At 42.6% G+C, this 23696-nt stretch overlaps 1 protein-coding gene across 2 annotated transcripts in view; it reads left to right on the forward strand.

Moving 5' to 3' along the window:
• Positions 1-23696, forward strand: part of LOC134337524 (tight junction protein ZO-3-like) — a 117496-nt gene that overhangs the window by 41016 nt on the left and 52784 nt on the right. For both annotated transcript variants that reach the window (XM_063032611.1, XM_063032610.1), the window contains exons 2-3: positions 18167-18223; positions 20552-20676. In XM_063032611.1, coding sequence (XP_062888681.1) covers positions 18176-18223; positions 20552-20676 — 173 coding nt within the window. In that variant the 5' untranslated portion in view covers positions 18167-18175. The remainder of the gene's footprint in view (positions 1-18166; positions 18224-20551; positions 20677-23696) is intronic.

The following is a 23696-nucleotide window of genomic DNA, read 5'->3' on the forward strand; positions in this document are numbered from 1 at the left end:
GTTTAAGAGCAGAGTTGATAGTGGAGGAAGGGAAGCCCCTTTCTTTAAAAAAGGAAGACATCTCCCTCGTCCTAGAATGAAAAGCCTCATCCTGAGAGCAGATGCGGCGGAGACGGAGGAATTGCGAGAAGGGGATGGCATTTTCGCAAGAGACAGGGTGAGAAGAGGAATAGTCCAGATAGCTGTGAGAGTCAGTAGGCTTATAGTAGACATCAGTGGATAAGCTGTCTCCAGAGACAGAGACAGAAAGATCTAGAAAGGGGAGGGAGGTGTCGGAGATGGACCAGGTAAACTAGAGGGCAGGGTGAAAGTTGGAGGCAAAGTTAATAAAGTCAACGAGTTCTGCATGCGTGCAGGAAGCAGCGCCAATGCAGTCATCGATGTAGCGAAGGAAAAGTGGGGGACAGATACCAGAATAGGCACGGAACATAGATTGTTCCACAAACCCAACAAAAAGGCAGGCATAGCTAGGACCCATACGGGTGTCCATAGCTACACCTTTAGTTTGGAGGAAGTGGGAGGAGCCAAAGGAGAAATTATTAAGAGTAAGGACTAATTCCGCTAGACGGAGCAGAGTGGTGGTAGAGGGGAACTGATTAGGTCTGGAATCCAGAAAGAAGCGTAGAGCTTTGAGACCTTCCTGATGGGGGATGGAAGTATATAAGGACTGGACATCCATGGTGAAAATAAAGCGGTGGGGGCCAGGGAACTTAAAATCATCGAAAAGTTTAAGAGCATGAGAAGTGTCACGAACATAGGTCGGAAGGGATTGAACAAGGGGGGATAAAACCGTGTCGAGGTATGCAGAAACGAGTTCGGTGGGGCAGGAGCAAGCTGAGACAATAGGTCGGCCAGGACAGGCAGGTTTGTGGATCTTGGGTAGGAGGTAGAAACGGGAAGTGCGGGGTGTGGGAACTATAAGGTTGGTAGCAGTGGATGGGAGATCCCCTGAGCAGATAAAGTCGGTGATGGTGTGGGAGACAATGGCCTGGTGCTCCTTAGTGGGGTCACGATCGAGGGGTAAATAACAGTAAATACTTTTTACGCTTGCTTTGGCTGAACATAGAGCTACAGGAACTCCTACAGCTCCGGATGACCCTGTGATTTCTGTCTCTGAGACCCGTGTGAAAGCATCCTCCGGAAGGGTTAAACCCATGAAAAGCATCTGGTTCAGGTGGTGTTTCTGGCTGAGTACTGAGGACCTGCGCTAGTCAACTGACATCTCCAACCTCTCACTTCAGCAGTCTGGGGCTCCTTCCTTCTTCAAGCAAGCGTCAATCATACCAGTGCCCAAGAAGGATGTGGTAATCTCCCTCAAAGACCAGTGTCTAGTAGCACTGAGATCTACGGTGATGAAGTGCTTTGAGAGGTTGACGATGAAGCATATCAACTCCTCTCTCCACAATCACCATCAGCACAGGTGCACCAGAAGGCTGCTTGCTTAGCCCCCCTCCCCTACTTATGATGGTAAGGTTAAGTACAGCTCCAACGCCATATTTAAGTTTGCTGACAACAACACTGTTGTTGGACGAATCAAAGGCGGTGATGAATATAGGAGGGAAACTGAAAATCTGGTTGAGTGGTTCCACAGCAACAATCTCTCATTCAACGTCAGCAAAAGCAAAGAATTGATTATTGACAACGGGAGGAAGAAACTGGAGGTGTATGAGGTATTCCTAATTAGGGGATTGAAGGTGGAGAGGGTTAGTAACTTTAAATTCCTTGACGTTATCATATAAGAGGATTTGTCCTGGGACCAGCACATAAGTTCCTTCACAAAGAAGGCACAACAACACCCCGAAAGTCTTATAGGTTTGCACAAATTTGGCATGTCATGTAAAACTTTGACAAATTTATAAAGATGCACAGTTGAGATTATCCTGACTGGTTGCATCACTGGAAATCCAATGATTGGAAATATCCGTCACAGTCAAAGCCTTCCCCACCATTGAGCACATTCACAAGGAGCACTACCGCAAGAAAGCAGTATCCGTCCTCGAGGACCCTGCCATCCAGGTTGTGCTCTCTCTTCTCACTGCTGCCTTTGGGTAGGAGGGACAGGAGCCTTAGGCCCCACATCAACAGGTTCAGGAACAGTTTTTACCCTAAAATCATCAGGCTCCTGAACCATCATAGGTAACTTCACTCACTTCAACTCTGAATGGATCCCACAAACTATGAGCTGACTTTCAAGGACTCTATAGCTCACGTTCTCAGTATTATTTATATTCTTATTTTTTTATTTGCACAGTTTGTCTTCCTTTGCACATTGGTTGTTCATCAGTCTTTGTGTGTAGTTTTTCATTGATTTTATTGTATAACTATGTTTTGCTGTGAATGCCTGAAAGAAAATGAATCTGAAGGTAGTATCTGGTAACATACATACATTGACCATAAATTTGCTTTGAACTTCGAACTTTGAACATAGGACCATCTGTGCATTTGAGGATCAATAAAAGCTGCCCGAAATGATTCTTTTATGTTAAAGCAGATGGCCTGCACACTCTATGTTGGGTGAAGACTAGGTTAGCCTGAGCTATGTTCATCAATGCCAAATGGGTCAGCCTGGTGATTTTTCAACCAGATGAAACAATGGCCATCAATCATGCCATCGTTAGGTTCATAGGATGGAAAAGGGAAGAAATTTAACAGAGCTGAGTAGAAAGAGCTTTATTCTCTATCTAACACAGATTTAACCAAACCTGGCACATTTGATGGAAACTGGTTAATTGATTTATAATGTCTACTTCTTGCCCTAAACCCCCTCAACTTGATATTGCTTAAATGTTCCAAATTTTAAGACATGGAATACTGTATAAATAAATCAGAAACAAAAGATATGAATGGTTGAAAAATGTAATTTGGGTCAGTCCAGATGATCAGTGAGACACGCAGCAAGAAAGAGATACAATCAGCTCAGTGGTATTTAAAAATGATAAATACAATAAAGGTAATTAAGAAGATTTACAAAGACGGTCTTCATCCATGGCAACGGAACTGAGCACACAATGTACAACACCATCTGTGAGAATTGACTGTGCAGTGTTATGTGCTTAATAACTGTGCACTTATATAAAGAGGGCAGAGCAGCTGTACTGCCTGACACTGACAACAGTCCTCTTTCTGTACTGTGCAATCACTGGCGATTACCCCAGACTGAAGTCATTCGATTTTTAACTCTTACCCGGACACCTAAACGTTCATCAGAGAAAGAAGTCAGCCATGAATGACCTCCTCTGTTACTGCCAATGAAGCCTGAATTCACCTTATCGTGATGGCCAAGTTTGGGATCAGCTAGACTTGAACACACTCAAAGCTCCACTATGTGGATCTCATTCCACAGTCAGTCTCATGGACCTGTGTTGGCTCACTCTGTGAACCAACATAGGATCTCTTCCATAACTACCGGTCCACTGAAGCCTTCATTGGTGCTTTCACAGCGTCTGGCACAGCTCCTTCTCTGTTCCTGTGCCACTCCTATTCCTTTCTGCTGCCTCCATTTTATCAGCATTAAAACCCTCTTTCACCATGTGCTGCTCCATCAAGAAATACCTCAAAATTTTTTGCTGCATTGAAGCTTCTCATGCAAATGCAAATTGTTTCCTATATCATCAATCAGCGTTCCTCGAGTTTCAAGTCCAGATCTAGACCACGGTTTTTGACAGTCCTTCCTCTATTAGAGGTTCTAAGATTAAGAGGAAGTAGGAGGGAAAGCAATGGTTTCAAACCTTCCTTCAACTTCCCTTTTTTTAAAAACAGTTGTTCCCCTTCAGGGAGATCATTTATAGAACTTGGAACCGTACAGCACAGAAACAGGCCCTTTGTCCCACAATGCTGTGCTGAACTAATTAAAATAGTCATTAAATACAAATTAAACTACTCCCTTCTGCCTGCACCATGGCCGTGTCCCTCCATTCCCTGCACATTCATGAGTCTATCAAAGAGCCTCTTGAATGCTGCTCTCATATTTGCTTCCACCATCCTTAGCAGCACATTCCAAGCACACACCACTCTCTGTTAATTTATCTTGTTATTCTTGTGCTGTGTGTAAACTGCTTTCATTAATAAGTAATGTCTTTCAGAAATAATTAATAATGTCGTGAGATTGTAAATCAGAATCAGGTTTATTATCACCGGCATGCGTCATAAAATTTGTTAACTAGCAGCCGCAATTCAATGCAATACATAATATAGAAGAAGAAAAAAATAATAAATAAATCAGTTTACAGTGTACATATATTGAATAGAATAAAATCATGCAAAAAACAGAAATAATTGTATATTTAAAGAAGTGAGGTAGTGTTCATGGGTTCAATACCCACTTAGGAAACGGATGGCAGAGGGGAAGAAGCTGTTCCTGAATCGCTGAGTGTGTGCCTTCAGGCTTCTGTACCTCCTGTCTGATGTTAACAGTGAGAAAAAGGCATGCCCTGGGTGCTGGAGGTCCTTAATAATGGATGCTGCCTTTCTGAGACACCACTCCTTGAAAATGTCCTGGGTACTTTGTAGGCTAGTACCCAAGATGGAGCTGACTAAATTTACAGCCCTCTGCAGCTTCTTTCGGTCCTGTGCAGTAGTTCCCCTCCCCCTCATACCAGACAATGATGCAGCCTGTCAGAATGCTCTCCATGGTACATCTGTAGAAGTTTTTGAGTGTATTTGTTGACATACCAAATGTCTTCAAACTCCTAATGAAGTATAGTCACTGTCTTGCCTTCTTTATAACCGGTTAGGTCCTCAGAGATCTTCACACCCAGGAACTTAAAACTGCTCACTCTCTCCACTTCTGATCCCTCTATGAGGATTGGTGTTTTCCTTCGTCTTACCCTTCCTGAAGTCCACAATCAGCTCTTTCATCTTACTGATGTTGAGTGTAAGGTTGTTGCTGCGACACCACTCCACTAGTTGGCATATCTTGTTCCTGTACACCCTCTCGTCACCATCTGAGATTCTACCAATAATGGTTGTATCATCAGCAAATATAGAGATCCTATTTGTAGCCATGCCTAGCCACAGAGTCATGGGTATAGAGAGAGTAGAGCAGTGGGCTAAGCACACATCCCTGAGGTGCACCAGTGTTGATCATTAGTGAGGAGGAGATATTATCACCAATCTGCACAGATTGTGGTCTTCCAGTTAGGAAGTCAAGGATCCAATTGCAGAGGGAGATACAGAGGCCCAGGTTCTGTAACTTCTCAATCAGGACTGTGGGAATGATGGTGTTAAATGCTGAGCTATAGTTGGATGACAGCATCCTGACATAGACGTTTGTATTGTCCAGATGGTCTAAGGCCATGTGAAGAGCCATTGGGATTGCAGCTGCGGTTGACCTATTGTGGTGATACACAAATTGCAATTAGTCCAGGTCTTTGCTGAGGCAGGAGTTCAGTCTAGTAATGATCAACCTCTCAAAGCATTTCATCACGGTCGATGTGAGTGCTACTGGGCGATAGTCATTAAGGCAGCTCAGATTATTCTTCTTAGGCACTGGTGTAATTGTTGCCTTTTTGAAACAGGTGGGAACTTCTGCCCATAGCAGTGAGAGGTTGAAAATGTCCTTGAAAACTCCCGCTAGTTGGTTGGCACAGGTTTTCAGAGCTTTACCAGGTACTCCTTCGGGACTTTTCACCCTGCGAGGGTTCATCCTCTTTAAAGACAGCCTAACATCAGCCTCTTGAGACAGAGATCACAGAGTCACCAGGTACAGCAGGGATCTTCACAGCTGTATCTATATTCTCCCTTTCAAAGTGGGCATAGAAGGCGTTGAGTTCATCTGGTAGTGAAGCATTGCTGCCATTCATGCTATTGGGTTTCACTTTGTAGGAAGTAAAATGTCTTGCAAGCTCTGCCAGAGTTGGCGTGCATCCGATGTTGCCTCCAAGCTCATTTGAAATTGTCTCTTCGCCCTTGAAATAGTCCTCCGCAAATCATACCTGGTTTTCTGGTACAGGCCTGGGTTGCCAGACTTGAATGCCACAGATCTAGTCTTCAGAAGATGACATGCCTCCTGGTTCATCCAGTGCTTTTTATTTGGGAATGTACAGTAGGTCTTTGTAGGCACACACTCATCCACACTGGTTTTAATGAAGTCAGTAACAACTGCAGCACACTCATCCAGATTCGAAGATGAATCCCTGAATACAGTCCAGTCCACTGATTCAAAGCAGTCATGTAGGAGATCCTGTGCTTCCCTTGTCCATACCTTCTTGGTCTTCACCACTGATGCTGCGGTCTTCAGTCTCTGCCTATACTCAGAGAGTAGAAGTACTGCCAGGTGATCAGACTTCCTGAAGTGAGAGCGTGGAATAGCATGTAGACATTCTTGATGGTGGTGTAGCAATGGTCCAGTGTATTGTTTCCTCTGGTATTGCAAGTTATCTGTTGATGGTAATTGCTTTGTGATTCTTTCAGACTGGCCTGGTTAAAATCCCCAAAATGATGGTGAGGGCGTTAGGGTGCGCTGTTTCGTGCATTTTGATCCCATTGTTCAGATCATCTAAAGCCTGATTGACATTGGCCTGAGGCGGAATATATACCGCTACCAAAATGATCCCGGAGATCTCCCGTGGTAGGTAAAATGGACGGCACTTAACTGCTAGATATTCCAGGTCTGGTGAGCAGAATTGGGACAGCACTGATATGTTCATGCACCAAGAAGAGTTGATCATGAGGCATACTCCTCCACCTCTGCTTTTGAGAGACTCTATAGATCTATCCTGACAGTGTATAGCAAACCGTCAATCTGAATCACTGCATCCGGTATGGAAGGGGTTAACCAGGATGCTGTGATACAAAGGACACACGTGATCCTCATGTATCATGGAAATCTCTGTATGTTTCTGTCTTTTTTTCTCTTCTGTTGCGAGAGCTGACCCTTACTGAAGATCAACTCCACAGGTCCTAACATCTTACTCCTACCGGTCAAACAGACCATTTTCAGTTGAGACCAAAGAACATCTGCAACCTAGATGTTTCTTTCCAAGATCAACGATGCAGCACACACATCCTGTTGACCCTAGCTCATTCCTAAACAGCAACTAACAAATGAAGCCCCTCAAGCCCTTAAACGTTGAGCCATCAACAGGCCCAACAGTCACGTAGCGGTTAGTGCGACGCTGTTAGAGCTCAGGGTGTTCCAGAGATCGGAGTTCGATTCCAACGCCGTTCTGTAAAAAGTTTCTGCATGTCCCCCCCCCCCCCCGTAGAATGCGTGAGTTTCCCTGGGTGCTCTGGTTTCCTCCCACAGTCCAAAGATGCAGCAGATAAGTTAACTGGTCAGTGTCCCATTATTAGGATAGGGTTGATCGAGATTGTGGGGTTGCTGGGGTAGTGTAGTTCAAAGGGCCAGAAGGGCCTTCTATGTGCCGTATCACTAAATGAATCAATCAATCAATCAAGGGATCTCAAATACAGCGTTGTTTTGATTCCTGAATCATTGCTATAATGTCATCGATTCCTAGGAGGAGTGAAAGTGTTCTTTATTCATTTTTGTTGTAATGACAGGACACCACTCCCCATTCACAGGAACACATTTTACTGACGTTCTCATAATGCTTTTCAATCAGATTTTGCAGTTTTGAAATCTTCCTTAAGTTTCCAAGAACCAATAAATAGTTGCACTTGCTTGCCACACACTTTCTGATGAGTTCAGCCCCAACCTAAGTTCTCATGTTGATCAATATTTTTTATCTTTCATGGGGTCAAAGAATCCTCCCACTGTCTTACAGCTCACAGTCCTGTGCCGTCTCTCTAAACGAGCCACCCAATTTTTCCCACTCTACTCTTCTTTCTCCACCGCCTTCCTGCCTTTGCTTTTCATGCACATACAGTAAAGCAATTCAGTTTTGAAATTTACTGTTGAATCTATCATTTCTTCAAGCAGTAATGTGGAGTCGCTAGTGACATTGTCTCTTCGGCCATTTACGTGTACGTGAGTGTTGTGTTGGATTGCATCTGTCTAAAAGACCATCTCAAAGTTGACTCATTCTAGACTGGAGACCAGAGTTCTTAAGGGTCAGCCTGGTACTGCTGTCTACAGATTCTAGAGTTTAAAGCTCTCTTTTATTTCTAGGTGACCATCTTAGGACTCTATATTCCAGCTGAATATCTGATACACAGTTTGCTCGTTATACAATTTTGATCATGTAATTCATCAATATGTTCCATTATTTTTGATCAAAATTCTTCCTTGTTTGGGCATACTTAGAATCTCCAAGGTGTTGCTTGGCTTTATCCTAAGCAGCTTCAGTACCATTTATAAGCTACCCAAGCCATCAATATTGTGTAATACCTGCCTTTCCTCTCTGTTAAATTTCTTTTTCCACTATGTTTGACCTAATTCATTCCACATTCTCTGACCACTGATTCCACCACCTCTTCCAGTTTGGTGTCATCTGCCAACCTGGTGATTTTCATTGAGTTTGGATATCAAATCAGATAATGCAAATCGGAGGTATAACAGTTCCAACATGAAATGTCAATGCTGTTTCTCTTTCTACAGATGTTGACTGGCGTATTGAATATTTGAAGCATTTTCTTTACTTATTTCATGTTTCTAGAAGTTGCAGTTTTGTATCTGAATTAAGTGCACCTTCTTTTCGTGAGGGAACAGTCTCCCAGACGGATATACTGTGTACGTACAGCACCGGCAGTTTTGAACTGGTTATCACCAACTAGAGTAATCATCTGAGAAATGTTTTTGTATGGCTGTTGTGTCACAGTACAAGTTTACCTTGGTATAGAGTATGTTTTCCAGATTGTGAACAGATTAAAATGAAACACAAAAGCTTCCCAACACCAAGGAATTACCCACTCAGTGGCCACTTTATTAGATACCTCCTGTTCATGGTCATGGTCTTCTGCTGCTGTAGCCCATCCACTTCAGGGTTCAATGTGTTGTGCATTCAAAGATGCTCTTCCACATACCGCTGTTGTAATGCATGGTTATTTGAGTTACTGTCACCTTGTCTGACCACTCTCCTCTGACCTCCCTCACTCACAAGGCATTTTTGCCCACAGAACTCCCACTCACTTGATGTTTTGTTTTGTTTTTCTGTAAACTCTAAAGACTGTTCTTTCTGAGCAGTTTCTGAGATATTCAAACCATTCTGTCTGGCACCAACAAACATTCCGCAGTCAAAGTCATTTAGGTTATACTTCTTTCCTGTTCTAATGTTCAGTCTGAACAACAATTGAAGAAATGAACATCTTGGCCATGTCTGCATGTTTTGAGTTGCTGCCACACAATTGGCTGATTAGATATTTGGGTTAACGAGCAAAAGTACAAGTGGCAACCGAGCGTAGATAACCTTGTCTTTCACTCTGTTGACTTCTGGCCCAGGTACAGAAAACATTCTGTGATTAGAGCACAAAAGTCAATTGGACATATTTAATTACAATGGGATTCTGAATCAGCTATAGAATCAGAATCAGGTTTATTGTCACTGACGTTAGTCATGAAATTTGTGGTTTTGTGGCAGTAGTACAATGTAGGCATAACGACTATAAGTTACAATGAAATATATCCTTCAACTGTTGGTAAAGGATGACTGGAGAACATATTTGCTGGCCTGGATTACTTGTCCAATACTCACACAGGACTCTGTATTTGGGCTGTATCTGGCTGTATGAAGCAACTCTGCAGAGAGCTGACATCTATCCTTTTGAGGTGTATACTTACCCACTGAGCCACTCAGGGTACAGTACAGAAAAAAACAACTTCCACATTCTTGGGACTGCTACATAGCCAGTTGCCACAGAGGTCTGTGAAGATTCAGATGTCATCGAAAGCTTTGATAAACTTCTATACATGTATGGAACAGAGTATATTGAATGGTTGCATCATGGACTAGTATGGAATCATCAATGCCCTTGATAGAAAAGCCTACAAAAAGTAGTGGGATAAGGCCCAATCTATCATGGGTAAAGCCCTCCCTACCATTGATCACAACTACATGGAGCACTGTTGCAGGAAAGCAGCATCCATCATCAAGAACCCTTACCAACCAGGCCATGCTCTCATCTTGCTGCAGCCATTAGGAGCCTCAGGACCCACACCACCAGGTTCAGGAACAGTTACTACCCCTCAACCATCAGCCTCTTGAAGGAGAGGGGATGATTGTACTTAACTTCACTTGCCCCATGACTGAACCCTTCCAACTGAATTGGGGCTCACTTTTGCGGACTCTTCATCTCATACTCTAGATATTTATTGCTTATTTAATTTTTTTTTGGTATTTGCACAGCTTGGTTTTCTTTGCACATTGGTTGTTGTCCATCCTGTTGGGTGTGGTCCTCATTGATTCAATTGTGTTACTTGTATTTACTGTGATCTCAGGGTTGGATTTGGTGACATACAGTGTTGATTAAAAACTATTCACCCCCTTGGAAGTTTTCATGTTATATTACTTTACAACATTGAATCACAGTGGATTTAATTTGGCTTTCTTGACACTGATCGACAGAAAAAGACTCTTTTGTGTCAAAGTGAAAACAGATCTCTACAAAGTGATCTAAATTAATTACAAATATAAAACACAATAACTGATTGCATAAGTATTCACCCCCCCCCCTTTAATGTGACACACCAAATCATTACAGGTGCAACCAATTGGTTTTAGAAGTCATGTATTAGTTAAATGGAGATCACTATGTGCAATCAAGGTGTTTCAATTGATTGTAGTAAAAACACACCTGTATCTGGAAGGTCGAGTTAGTATCCTGGCAAAAACTACACCACGAAGACAAAAGAACACTCCAAGCAACTCCATGAAAAGATTACTGAAAAGCACACAAGTCAGGAGATGGATACAAGAAAATGTCCAAGTCACTGAATATCCATTGGAGTACAGTTAAGTCAATCATCGAGAAATGGAAAGAATATGGCATAGCTGTAGATTTGCCTAGAGCAGGCCATCCTCAGAAATTGAGTGACTAGTGAAGGAGGCCATCAAGAGACCTATGACAACACTGGAGAAGTTATAAGCTTCAGTGGCTGAGATGACAGAGACTGTGGGAGATTCTGAAGTCAGCTGAAAGAAGACTCTATGGTCTGATGAGACCAAAATTGAGTGTTTTGGCCATCAGACTAAATCTATGCACGTGATCAAAAACACAGCATCCCTACCATGAAGCACGGTGGTGGCTGCATCATGTTGTGGGGCTGCTTCACTGCAGCAGGCCCTGGAAGGCTTGTGAAGGTAGAGGGTAAAATGAATGCAGCAAAACACAGGGAAATCCTGGAGGAAAACCTGATTCAGTCTGCAAGAAAACTGCAACTTGGAAGAAGATTTGTTTTCCAACAATGACCCCAAGCATAAAGCCAAAGCTACACAGGAATGGCTTAAAAACAACAAAGTTAATGTCCTGGAGTGGCCAAGTCAGAGTCCAGACCTCAATCCAATTGAGAATTTGTGGCTGAACTTGAAAAACTGTTCACTCACAACTCCCATGCAACTTGAGAGAGCTTGAGCTGTTTTGTAAAGAAGAATGGGGAAAGATTGCAGTGTCCAGATGTTCAAACCTGGCAGAGTCCTAACCATAAAGACGCAAGGCTGTAATTGCTGACACTGCTGAACCTCTCTTAATAGTGCTAAGCAGTATTGCATCTGTATTGTACTGTCTCAGTATTTTTATATTTGTGTGCTGTAGCACTTTTTATTTGCAGTTATTTTGTAAATAACACTATTCTTTGCATTTCTGGTCAGATGCTAAATGCATTTCATTGGCTTTGTATCTGTACTCAGCACAAATGACAGTAAAATTGAACCTAATCTAATCTAATCTAATTGCTGCCAAAGGTGAATCTACTGAATACTGATTTGAAAGGGACGAATACTCATGCAATCAATTATTTTGTGTTTTATGTTTGTAATTAATTTAGATCACTTTGTAGAAATCTGTTTTCACTTTGACATGGAAGACTCTTTTTCTGTTGATCAGTGTCAAAAAAGCCAAATTAAATCCACTGTGATTCAATGTTGTAAAACAATAAAACATGAAAACTTCCAAGGGTGGGGGGGTTGAATACTTTTTTATAGGCACTGTATATGTACTTTGATAATACATTTACTTTGAACTTTTGATTGGTAGCCAGGATAGCAGTTAACCTTCATAACTGGAATGAATGCAACCCACAAGGTGCATGCCGTCCTCCTACTAGTCCCAGAGCCACATTATTCCAAGCCTTGAAACCTCAGGGTTTCAGTGGAGCAACCACTATGTGATAGCTGTGCTCCAGCTGATGCATGACAAAGCCCTGCCTCCTGCAAAACTCCAACAGCCATTGACACCTTGTTTCCAAATGTCTGCTAGTTCAATAAAAAGATAAATATAGAATGGTACAGCACATGCACAGGCCTTTTGGCCTATAACCTCTGTGCTGACTGATTTGCCAACCTAAACCTAATCTCCATTTCCTGCCTGTTCATGTTCCAGTCTATATGTCCTTTAAACATTGCTATTGTGTCTTCTTCCACAATTTCCAGGCATCTACTCACTTTTGGTATAATATAATTTGCCCTGTAGATACCTTTTGAACTTTCCCCATCTCACGCACAATCTTGTGAGCACACACAGCCATACACGTATGCACAAAGCACCATACACATCTACAGCTATATATCTCTCTCTCTCTCTCTCTCTCTCTCACACACACACACACACACACACACACACACACACACACACACACACACACACACACACAGTTATCACAGACAAATGCATACTATCGCAAGACTCTGTGCTTAGCCACCTGCGCTACCTGCTTGATACTTACAATTCTCTAGCTAAGTACAGCTCCAATGCCACATTCAAGTTTGCTGATGACAGCAATGTTGCCTGAATCAAAGATGGCAGGGAATTGGAATACGGGAGGGAGATTGAAAGTATAGTTGAATGGTGTCACAACAACAACCTCTCACACAACGTCAGCAAAACCAAAGAGCTGATTGCTGAGTGCAGGAGAAGAAAACCAAAGGTCCGTGAGCCGATCAGTATCAGGGGATCAGATGTGGAGAGGGTCAATAACTTTAATTCCTTTGGCACATCAGCACCTCTACTTCCTTATAAGTTTGTGCTGATTCAACATGTCATATCAAACTTTGACAAACTTCTCCCTAGATGCACAGTGGAGAATATTGTGATGGGTTGTATCACCACCTGGTATGGAAACACCAATGCCCATGAACGGAAATGCCTCCAAAGAGTAGTGGATATATCACAGGCAAAGCTCTCCCCACCACTGAGCTTATCTACAAGTAGCACTGCCACATGAAATCAGCATCCATTATCACGGACCCCCACTGTCCAGGCTCTGCTCTCTTCTCAGTGCAGCCATTGGGAAAGGGGTACAGGAGCCTTAGGGCCCACATCACCAGTTTCAGGAAAAGTTATTACCCTTGAACCATCAGACTCCTGAACGCCGAGGATGGCTTCACTCACCTCAACTCTGAACTGATTCCACAACCAAGAGAAAATCTGCAGGTGCTGGAAATCAAAGCAATACACACAAAATGCTGAGTTCCTCCACCTCATCTTCTCAATATTATTCATCCCCTATTCATTTATCATTATTATTTGTCTTTTTTTGTATCTGCATAGTTTGTCTTCTTTTGCACATTGGTTGTTTGTCTATCATTGTTTGTGTGTAGCTTTTCATTGATTCTGTTGTGGTTTGTTGTACTTACAGAGAATGCCCACAAGAAAATGAACCTCAGGATAGTATATTGTGACATACATGTACTTTGATAATAAATTTACCTTGAGTTTACATAAAATGTTGAACAAACTGATTTCAGATTTTGGGCAGTGTTAGATTTTGCAGATACTGAAACGGAGTGCACAAAACAAAGATGTTGCTGCTGGACAGGCAATTACAGCTTCAACCTTGTAAGAACACTCTGAAAATGAAAAGCTCTGACTGAATAATATTGATTGGGAGATAGATTACTCCCCTTGGGATTCATTATCTTTGAAGAAGGAGGCCAGTAGCTTTCTCTACCTGTACCACATAACAATGTTAGAAAGAAAGATGTCGCAGCTATTCGGTTTCACTTCAACCTATTAATTTTAGCTAATTTTTAATGTATTGCTATTATTATGTAAATGTATGATGTAGAAACATAGAAACACAAAAAACCTACAGCACAATACAGGCCCTTCGGCCCACAAAGTTGTGCCGAACATGTCCCTACCTTAGAAATTACTAGGCTTACCTATAGCCCTCTATTTTACTAAGCTCCATGTACCTATCTAAAAGTCTCTTAAAAGACCCTATTGTATCCGCCTCCACCTCCGTTGCCGGCAGCCCATTCCACGCACTCACCACTCTGAGTAAAAAAACTTTCCCCTGACATCCCCTCTGTACCTACTCCACAGCACCTTAAACCTGTGTCCTCTCGTGCTAGCCATTTCAGCCCTGGGAAAAAGCCTCAGACTATCCACACAATCAATGCCTCTCATCATCTTGTACACCTCTATCAGGTCACCTCTCATCCTCCGTCACTCCAAAGAGAAAAGGCTGAGTTCACTCAACCTATTCTCATAAGGCATGCTCCCCAATCCAGGCAACATCCTTGTAAATCTCCTCTGCACCCTTTCTATGGCTTCCACATCCTTCCTGTAGTGAGGCGACCAGAACTGAGCACAGTACTCCAAGTGGGGTCTGACCAGGGTCCTATATAGCTGCAACATTACCCCTCAGCTCCTAAATTCATTCCACGATTGATGAAGTCCAATACACCGTACGCTTAACCACAGAGTCAACCTGCGCAGCAGCTTTGAGTGTCCTATGGACTCAGACCCCAAGATCCCTCTGATCCTCCACACTGCCAAGAGTCTTACCATTAATACTATATTCTGCCATCATATTTGATCTACCAAAATGAACCACTTCACACTTATCAGGGTTGAACTCCATCTGCCACTAACTCAGCCCAGTTTTGCATCTTATCAATGTCCCACTGTGACCTCTGACAGCCCTCCACACTATCCACAACACCTCCAACCTTTGTGTCATCAGCAAACTTACTAACCCATCCCTCCACTTCCTCATCCAGGTCATTTATAAAAATCACAAAGAGTAAGGGTCCCAGAACAGATCCTTGAGGCACTCCACTGGTGACCAACCTCCATGCAGAATATGACCCATCTACAACCACTCTTTGCCTTCTGTGGGCAAGCCAGTTCTGGATCCACAAAGCAATGTCCCCTTGGATCCCATGCCTCCTTACTTTCTCAATAAGCTTTGCATGGGGTACCTTATCAAATGCCTTGCTGAAATCCATATACACTACATCTACTGCTCTTCCTACATCAATGTGTTTAGTCACATCCTCAAAAAATTCAATCAGGCTTATAAGGCACAACCTGCCCTTGACAAAGCCATGTTGACTATTCCTAATCTATTATGCCTCTCCAACTGTTCATAAATCCTGCCTCTCAGGATCTTCTCCATCAACTTACCAGTATGTGGGATGTGTACTTCGTACACGGGTCATTGTGTGGGGATGTGTACTGTACATAGGTCAATATGTTTGAACTGTAAATAGGACAGGTAAATTCCAGTCAGAAGGAAGGACAAGGATGGCAAGGTAAGAGGATCTTAGATGTCAAGAGATGTGATGAATTTAGTCAAGAAGAAAAAGAAAAAGTGTATAAAGCTTAGGAAACTAGAATCAAGCAGAGCCAACGAGGATTATTATGAAGCCTGAAAAGGACTCCGGAAAGGAATTAGGAAAGCCAGGAAGGGCCAAGAAAAGTCATTCTTTACATAACTCAGGAGAGGGTAGGACCACTCTAGGATAAAGGGGGAACATTTGCTTGGATGTGGGTGAGTTTCTTAATGAGTACTTCACATCTGTATTTACCAAGGATAAGGAAATGGACAATAGGGAGATCAGCGGCAAGTTTATTAATATGCTTGGAGATTTTGAAGTAAAGGAGAAGATAGTGTTAGGTCTCTTAAAGAGCATTAGGTGGATAAGTCCCCAAGGCCTCATGAGATGTACCCCAGGTTATTGAGAGAGGCAAGTGAAGAGATTGCCAGAGACTTGAGCAATGTCTTTGTGTCCTTCTAGCTACAGGCGAGGTCTGGACCACTGGTGAATAGCTAATGTTGTTCAACTATTCAAGAATGGAACCAGGGATTATCCTGGAAACCATAGATTAGTGATAGAGAAATTACTGGAAAGAAATCTTGGGGATAGGATTTGTGACCATTTGGAAAACATAGCCTAATTAGGGAGAACCATCATGGCTTTGTGTGGAGCAAGTCATGTCTCACTAACTTGATTAAGTTTTTTGACGAGGTGACAAGGGTGATTGATGAAGGTAGAACTGTCTGTGTGGATTTTAGTAAGGCATTCGACATGGGATGCTCATCCAGAAAATTAAGGTGTATGGGATCCATGGTGAATTGGCTGTTTGGATTCTTGGACTCAGAAGTGGCTTCCACGTAGAACTGAGAGGATAGTGGTCAAAAGGACTTATTCTAGATGGAGGACTGTATTTAGTAGATTAAACTAACTTCCACAGTGATCTGTACTGGAACCTCTGCTGTTTGTGATGTACAAATAGCCTGACTGAAAATGTAGATGGGGGGGGGGCGGGTTAGTGAGTTTAGAGATGATGTGAAAATTGGTGGTGTTGTAGATAGCGTAGAAGACTGGCAAAGAGTACAGTGGGATAAAGATCAGATGCAGATATGGGCAGAGAAATGGCAGATGAAGTTTAACCCAGCCAAATATAAAGTGGTGCACAGTTATGCGTCAAGTACAAAGTACATTGATAAGGGCAGAACTCTTAACAGTGTCAATAAGCAGAAGGATCTTGGGGTCCAAGTTCATAGCTCCCTGAAGATTGCTACACCGGTTGATAGGATGGTTTAGAAGGTGTATAGCAAGATTGTCTTTATTAGTCAAGGCACTGAGTTCAAAAGTCAGGAAGTTAAGTTGCAGCTTTGTAAGACTCTAGTTGGGCCACATCTAGAATATTGCATACAGTTCTGGTGCCCCAATATAGGAAGGATATCAAGGCTTTGGAGAAGGTGCAGAGGGATTCACTAGGATGTTGCCTGGATTAGAGGGCATGTGATACAACAAGGGGTTGGACAAACTTGGGTTGTTTTCTCTGGAGCAGTGGAAGCTGAGAGGAGATCTCATTGAGCTTTATAAGATTATGAGAGGCATAGATAGAGTAGAAAAGGAGTATCTGTTTCCCAGGGTTGAAATGTCTAATACTAGAGGGCATGCATTTAAGGTGAGATGTGAGGGTCAAGTTTTATACACAGAGAGTGGTAGGTGCCAGAAATGCACTGCCTGGGGTGGTAGTAGAGGCAGAAACATTAGGGACTTTTAAGAAACGCTTAGGTAAGCCCATAAATATGAAGAAAGTTGAAGAATATGGACATTGTGTAGGCAGAAGAGATTAGTTTCGTTAGCCATTGAAGTAGTTTGGTCCAGCATTGTGGGTCGAAGGGCCTGTTCCAGAGCTGTACTGTTCTACGTTCCATATGTACATGGTCCATGGGTCAGTGTGTGGGGATGTGTACCTTCTACATGGGTCAGTGTGTGGGATGTATACCTTCTACATGGGTCAGTGCGTGGGATGTATACCTTCTACATGGGTAAATGTGTGGGATTTGCATTCTGTACAGTGGTCAGTGAGTGGGGATGTGTACCTTCTACATGGGTCAGTGTGTGGGATGTATACCTTCTACATGGGTCAGTGTGTGGGATGTATACCTTCTACGTGGGTCAGTGTGTGGGATCTGCGTTCTGTACAGTGGCCAGTGAGTGGGGATGTGTACCTTCTATATGGGTCAGCGTGTGGGATTTGCACCCTGTACAGTTGTCAGCTTGTGAGATGTGTACCTTCTACATGGGTCAGTGTGTGGCATCTGCATTCTGTACAGTGGTCAGTGAGTAGGGATGTGTACTTTGTACATGGGTAAGTGTGTGGGATGCGTACCCTGTACGTAAGTCTGTGTTCACTCCATCATTTGGTCATTTTACCTCAGCATACCTCAGCAAGAGCCACTGTCTGGGAAACATATCCAGTGCAGTGCCTCTTTATGGAATAAAAGATTGTCCAGGATACAATAAAACAATCTGTAGTAAGTATATATTTATTGTACTGTTAATATAATTCTGTATTTTATTCACAGATCCCAGAAATGGAAGAAACTCTGATCTGGGAGCAGCAAACAGTGGTGTTATATCGGGTAAATCTCATTTTATTATCCTAACCTGCCTCTCCTTTTCTTCTAGAATCTCAAAACCAGGAACCAAATCAGCATCTCCACACTACTTTTTCCATAGAACAGCTGTAATCCACTTTATCAAAAATCACCACTCTACCAATTTAAACATTGTCAGGATCAAAATACCATAATCTCCTCCAAAACATTTAATATCCCGAATGGACACAGTCCAATAAAAAAAAGAAAACCAGAAAGAGGCCATTCAGCCCATTGAGTCAATGACATTCTCAGAGTAAACACATTAGTCCCTTATTTCCCAGCAACCCGTTCTCTTCACACACCAACCAATTCCCTCCAAACCTCTTGCTGTCCACATACCTGAGTTGCAATATACAGTGAGGGTGTATAGAAAGTGGGCCCAGCAGGTAAGGGCAATTACGAAGAAGGCAAGGCAGCACCATTATTTCCTTAGGTGCTTGCAAAGATTTGGCATGGCATCTAAAACTTTGACAAACTTCTATAGATGTGTGATGGAGAGTATATTGACTGGTTGCATCACAGACTGGTATGGAAACACCATTGCTCTTGAATGGAAAAGTCTACAAAATGTAGTGGATACAATTTAGTCCATCATGGATAAAACCCTCCCCACCATTGAGCACATCTACACGAAGTGTGCAGCATCCATCATCAGGAACCCCCATGACCCAGGTCATGCTCTCTTCTTGAGCTGCCATCAGGAAGAAGGTGCAGGAGCCTCAGGACTCTCACAGCCAGGATTAGGAACAGTTATTACCCTTCAACCAACAGGCTCTTGAACTAAAGGGGATAACTGCACTCAATTTCACTTGCCCCATCACTGAAATGTTTCCTCAACCTCTGGGCTCACTTTCAAGGACTCCTCATCTTATGTTCTCAATATTTATTGCTTATTTATTATTATTATTTCTTCTATCTTTTTGTATTTGCACAGTGTGTTGTCCTTTGGCCCTGGTTGAACGCCCAATTTGGTGCGGTCTTTCATTGATTCTATTATGGTTATTGGATTTATTGAGTATGCCCACAAGAATCTCAGGGTAGTACATGGTGGCATATATGTACCTGGATAATAATTACTTTGAACTTTGGAGCACCAGGGACAAACTCAGGCAGGCACAAGTAGAATGAGAGAATCCATTGCAGGGAGCAGGATTACACCTACATCCCTGCTAACCTATAATGTGTATGCCCTGATCCTCAGTGGAAAGAGACAGTAAAGGATTAATCCTTCCCCTATTTAAATTGATTATTGAATGTCCAAGGAACAAGAACAATATATCTTCAAAAATGTTAACCACATCCCTTTAAACCACTGTTATTAGCGACGCTTTAATATTAGTTTTCAGAAGTCTGTGAGCCAGCTAAGTCAGCCTCCCCCATCCCAGTCACAGACTCACACCCACTTGAAACAGGATCTACTGCCAGGATAACTTCACCAGGAATATATTCAAACAAGCAGTGCAGTGCTTTGTGTCCTGTTCCCACCAAGCTCCAGGCCCTTCCAGTTCTCAGGAGGACCTGAAATGCCACTGTCCCAGCTGAAGTATGTAGCAGCAAGCTTACAACACTCAGATCAGGGCAGTGCAACATCAACACCCTCACAATGCAGTTAAACATGCACACAGCCAAAAGGTACACAGACTGCCCATCAATCCTCTGTATCGGGCAGCCTAACCAGTGGTCTGCTTGTTACGCTGAAGGGAAGTGCGGCGTGGCTTGGTGGGCTGGTTCTCTAAATAAGTTTAAAATAGAATAAATGTTGCACTAGCGGTACTTCGACCAGTTCTGTGAGATCGGAATGTGGTTCTCTTGGTCACCAAAAGCCAGCATCCACCTGTTGCAATCCTGATGCCCCTCACTGCTTGCATCTGTCCTCCCGTTACTCAACCAGCACCAACTGATTCTCTGGATTCTCACCCCTCTGACCAGCAAGAATCTCATCGGGTCCCAAGTAGTTCAATCTGATGTCCAATGGATCACTTCACTGACTGACACACACTGGCCCCTCCATGTCAGGGATACAGTTCATCACGAATATTGCACAAAATGGACAGCATAGTGTTTTTGACAATCTACCTGATTTATTGCCATTGGCTCTGTGTGAAATCAAGTGGTGTGAATTATCATTCATTTCTGATTGTATTAATCAAATCTCACCTTTACTGTGCTAATTGTATTCAGTCCAGTTCAAATCTCTCTGTACACTGTTCTGGCAATGTGCCTCAGCTTTAACCCCTTTAGAACAACTTCCCAGCATTCATTACATTTCTCATGCTGTCTCCTTATGTGTGGTAACTCATTGTGCTCCAGGATCCAAAGATAGGATATGGCATTGCGATATCTGGAGGGAGAGACAAGCCCAACAGCAGCACAGGAGAGACTGCCATTCTGGTTTCGGATGTCATTCCGTCAGGACCAGCTGAAGGAAAGATTCTGTGAGTGAAAAAGACTCTGGATGATAATCGGGGATTAACCAAACCAAATCTAAAAGGCTTCGATTGGAAAAGCGCTGTACCTGTAAATAAAAAATCTTCCCAAAATTGCAAAAGTTGGAAAACTGTAACAAATACAGAAAATGCTGGAAGCACTCAGCAGGTCAGGCTGTATCTGAAAAAAAAGACAAATAGAGTTAATGTCTCCTGTCAGAGATCCTGTTTCAGAATGGATGCTTACCTGTATATTAATATTTGCACACAAGAGGGCCCTCTATTGGAATAATAAAGATGTAGCAATCATGCGATTATACTGATTAAAATAAATAGGATGTTGCACAAAGCTAAGATAAGAGTCACCAACCATATTGCCATATCAGCTCCAGTATAGCAGTTTGTAAGCTCTTCCTGTTGACTAAATTATTAGTAATAGGTCACATGTACTGCCAGGTTATTTCCTTGTGCTACATTGGGACAGCAGCAGCAAATTTCAAATGCAATCCAGAATGTGCAGAAGTTGCTGGAGGGGAAGGGAAGGATGAAAATGGCTGGAATGATTCATGCTTCTTCTGGGGTGTAATTAGTCATGATGATAATAATGAGGAGTCATAAATAGATCGTGACAGAGAACGAATGTTAATTCGTTTTGTTGAGGTAGGGGATGCAGATTCCAGACAATACAAAAGGGTTTCTTGGTAATAATTATATGTACATGATAGGACCATAAGAACATAAGATATGGGAACAGAATGAGGCCATTTGGCCCATTGAGTCTGCTCTGCCATTTCATCATGGCTGAAGCAATTTTCCTCTCAGCCCAAATCTCCTGCCTTCTCCCTGTATCCCTTTATGCCCTGACCAATCAAGAATCTATCAACCTCTGCCTTAAATATACATAAAGACTTGGCCTCCACAGCTACCTGTGGCAAAGAATTCCGCAGATTCACTTCTCTCTAGCTAAAGAAATTCCTCCTCATCTCTGTTCTAAAAGGATGCCCCTCTATTCTGAGGCTGTATACTCTGGTCTTAGACTCTCTTCAGTGAGGTCACCTCTCATTCTTCTGAATTCCAGTGAATACAGTCCCAAAACCGCTCACAAGTGGGCTCACCAGTGCTTTTTAAAGTCTCAACATTACATCCTTGCTTTTATATTGCAGTCCTCTTGAAATGAATACTAGTTTTATATTTGCCTTCCTCACTACAGACTCAACCTGCAAATTAACCTTTAGGGAATACTGCGCAAGGACTCCCAAGTCCCTCTGCACCTCAGTTTTCTTGTAGTTTTCTCTCCATTTAGAAAATAGTCTACCCTTTCAATTCTTCTACCAAAGTGCATATGCATAAACTTTCTGACACTATATTTCATATGCCATTTCTTTACCCAGTCTCCTTCTGTAGCCTGTCTACTTTCTCAAAACAATCTCCCACTTCAGCTATCTCCATATCGTCTGCAAACTTTGCAACAAAGCCATCAATTCCATTATCCTAATTATTGACATATAGCATAAAAAGAATTGGTTGCAACACAGACACTTGTGTAACACCACTAGTCAACACCAGCCAACCAGAAAAGGCTCCCTTTATTCCCACTCATTGCCTCCTGCCAATCAGACACTGCTTTATCCACGCTGGAATCTTTCCTGTAATACAATGGGCTCATAGCTTGTTAAGCAGCCTCATGTATAGCACCTTGTCAAAGGCCTTCTGAAAATCCATGTACACAACATCAACCAATTCTCCTTTGTCCATCCTGCTTGTTATTTCTTCAAAGAATTCCAACAGGTTTGTTAGGCAAGATTTTCCCTTGAGAAAAAGATGCTGACTACAGCCTATTTTATCATGTGCCTCCAGGTGCTCTGAGACCTCATCCTTAATAATCAACTCCAACATCTTCCCAGACACTGAGGTCAGACTAACTGGCCTACAGTTTCCCTACTTCTGCCTCCCTCACTTCTTGAAAAGTGGGATGATACTTGCAATTTTTGAGTCTTCCGGAAGCATTCCAGAGTCTAGTGATTCTTGAAAGATCATTACTAATGCCTCCACAATCTGTTCAGCCACCTCTTACAGAACCCTGGGGAGTGCACCATCTGGCCCAAATGACATATCTACCTTCAGACCTTTCAGTTTCCCAAGAACCTTCTCTCTAATTATGGTAACTTCACACACTTCATAACCCCTGACACCTGGAACTTCCACCAAACTGCTAGTGTCTTCCACAGTGAAGACTGATGCAAAATGTTTATTCAGTTCAGCCGCTATTTCATTGTTCTCTCCAGCATCGTTTCAGTGGTCCAATATCCACTCTCACCTCTCTTTTACACTTCATGTATCTGAAGAAACTTTTTGTATCCTCTTCAATGCTATTGGCTAGCTTACTTTTGTATTCTACCTTTACCTTCTTAATGACTTTTTTAGTTGCCTTCACTGTAATCCTGATACATCTGACTTTAGCTTCTCCTTCTCAAATTTCAGGGTGAATTCAATATTATAATCACTTTCTCCTTAGGGTTCTTCTACTTTGAGCTCTCTAATCTATTCTAGTTCACTGCACAACACCCAATCCAGAACAGCTGATCCCCCAGTGGGTTCAAGCACGAGCTGCTCTAAAAACCCATCTCGTCATCTCCCTAGAAGCTCCTCCTCCTGAAATCCAGCACCAGCCTGATTTTGCCAATCTACCAGCATATTGAAATCCCCCATGAAAATTGTAATGTTGTCTTTTTGGCATGCAGTTTCTATCTCTCTTTGTAATTTGTAGACCACATCCTTACTAGCGTTTGGGGGTCTGATGGAAGTTAGTAATGTTGGTGGCTGTCCCTTCCCTCTACAATCCTGGTTTATACATAATCAAATGAGACAGAGAACCATTGCAAATTAAGTCTCCATTCACGATGGCAGTTATGGTGCTCTTGCATGAATCACATACAAAAAAGAATACACAAGGAAGATCTATCCTTAATGTTAACATTGACTTTAAGTGTTAATTCTCCAGCTATTACCAACATTTTCCACAGACACTG

The sequence above is a fragment of the Mobula hypostoma genome, chromosome 24, assembly GCF_963921235.1.
Source record: "Mobula hypostoma chromosome 24, sMobHyp1.1, whole genome shotgun sequence".
NCBI classification, from domain to species: Eukaryota; Metazoa; Chordata; class Chondrichthyes; order Myliobatiformes; family Myliobatidae; genus Mobula; species Mobula hypostoma.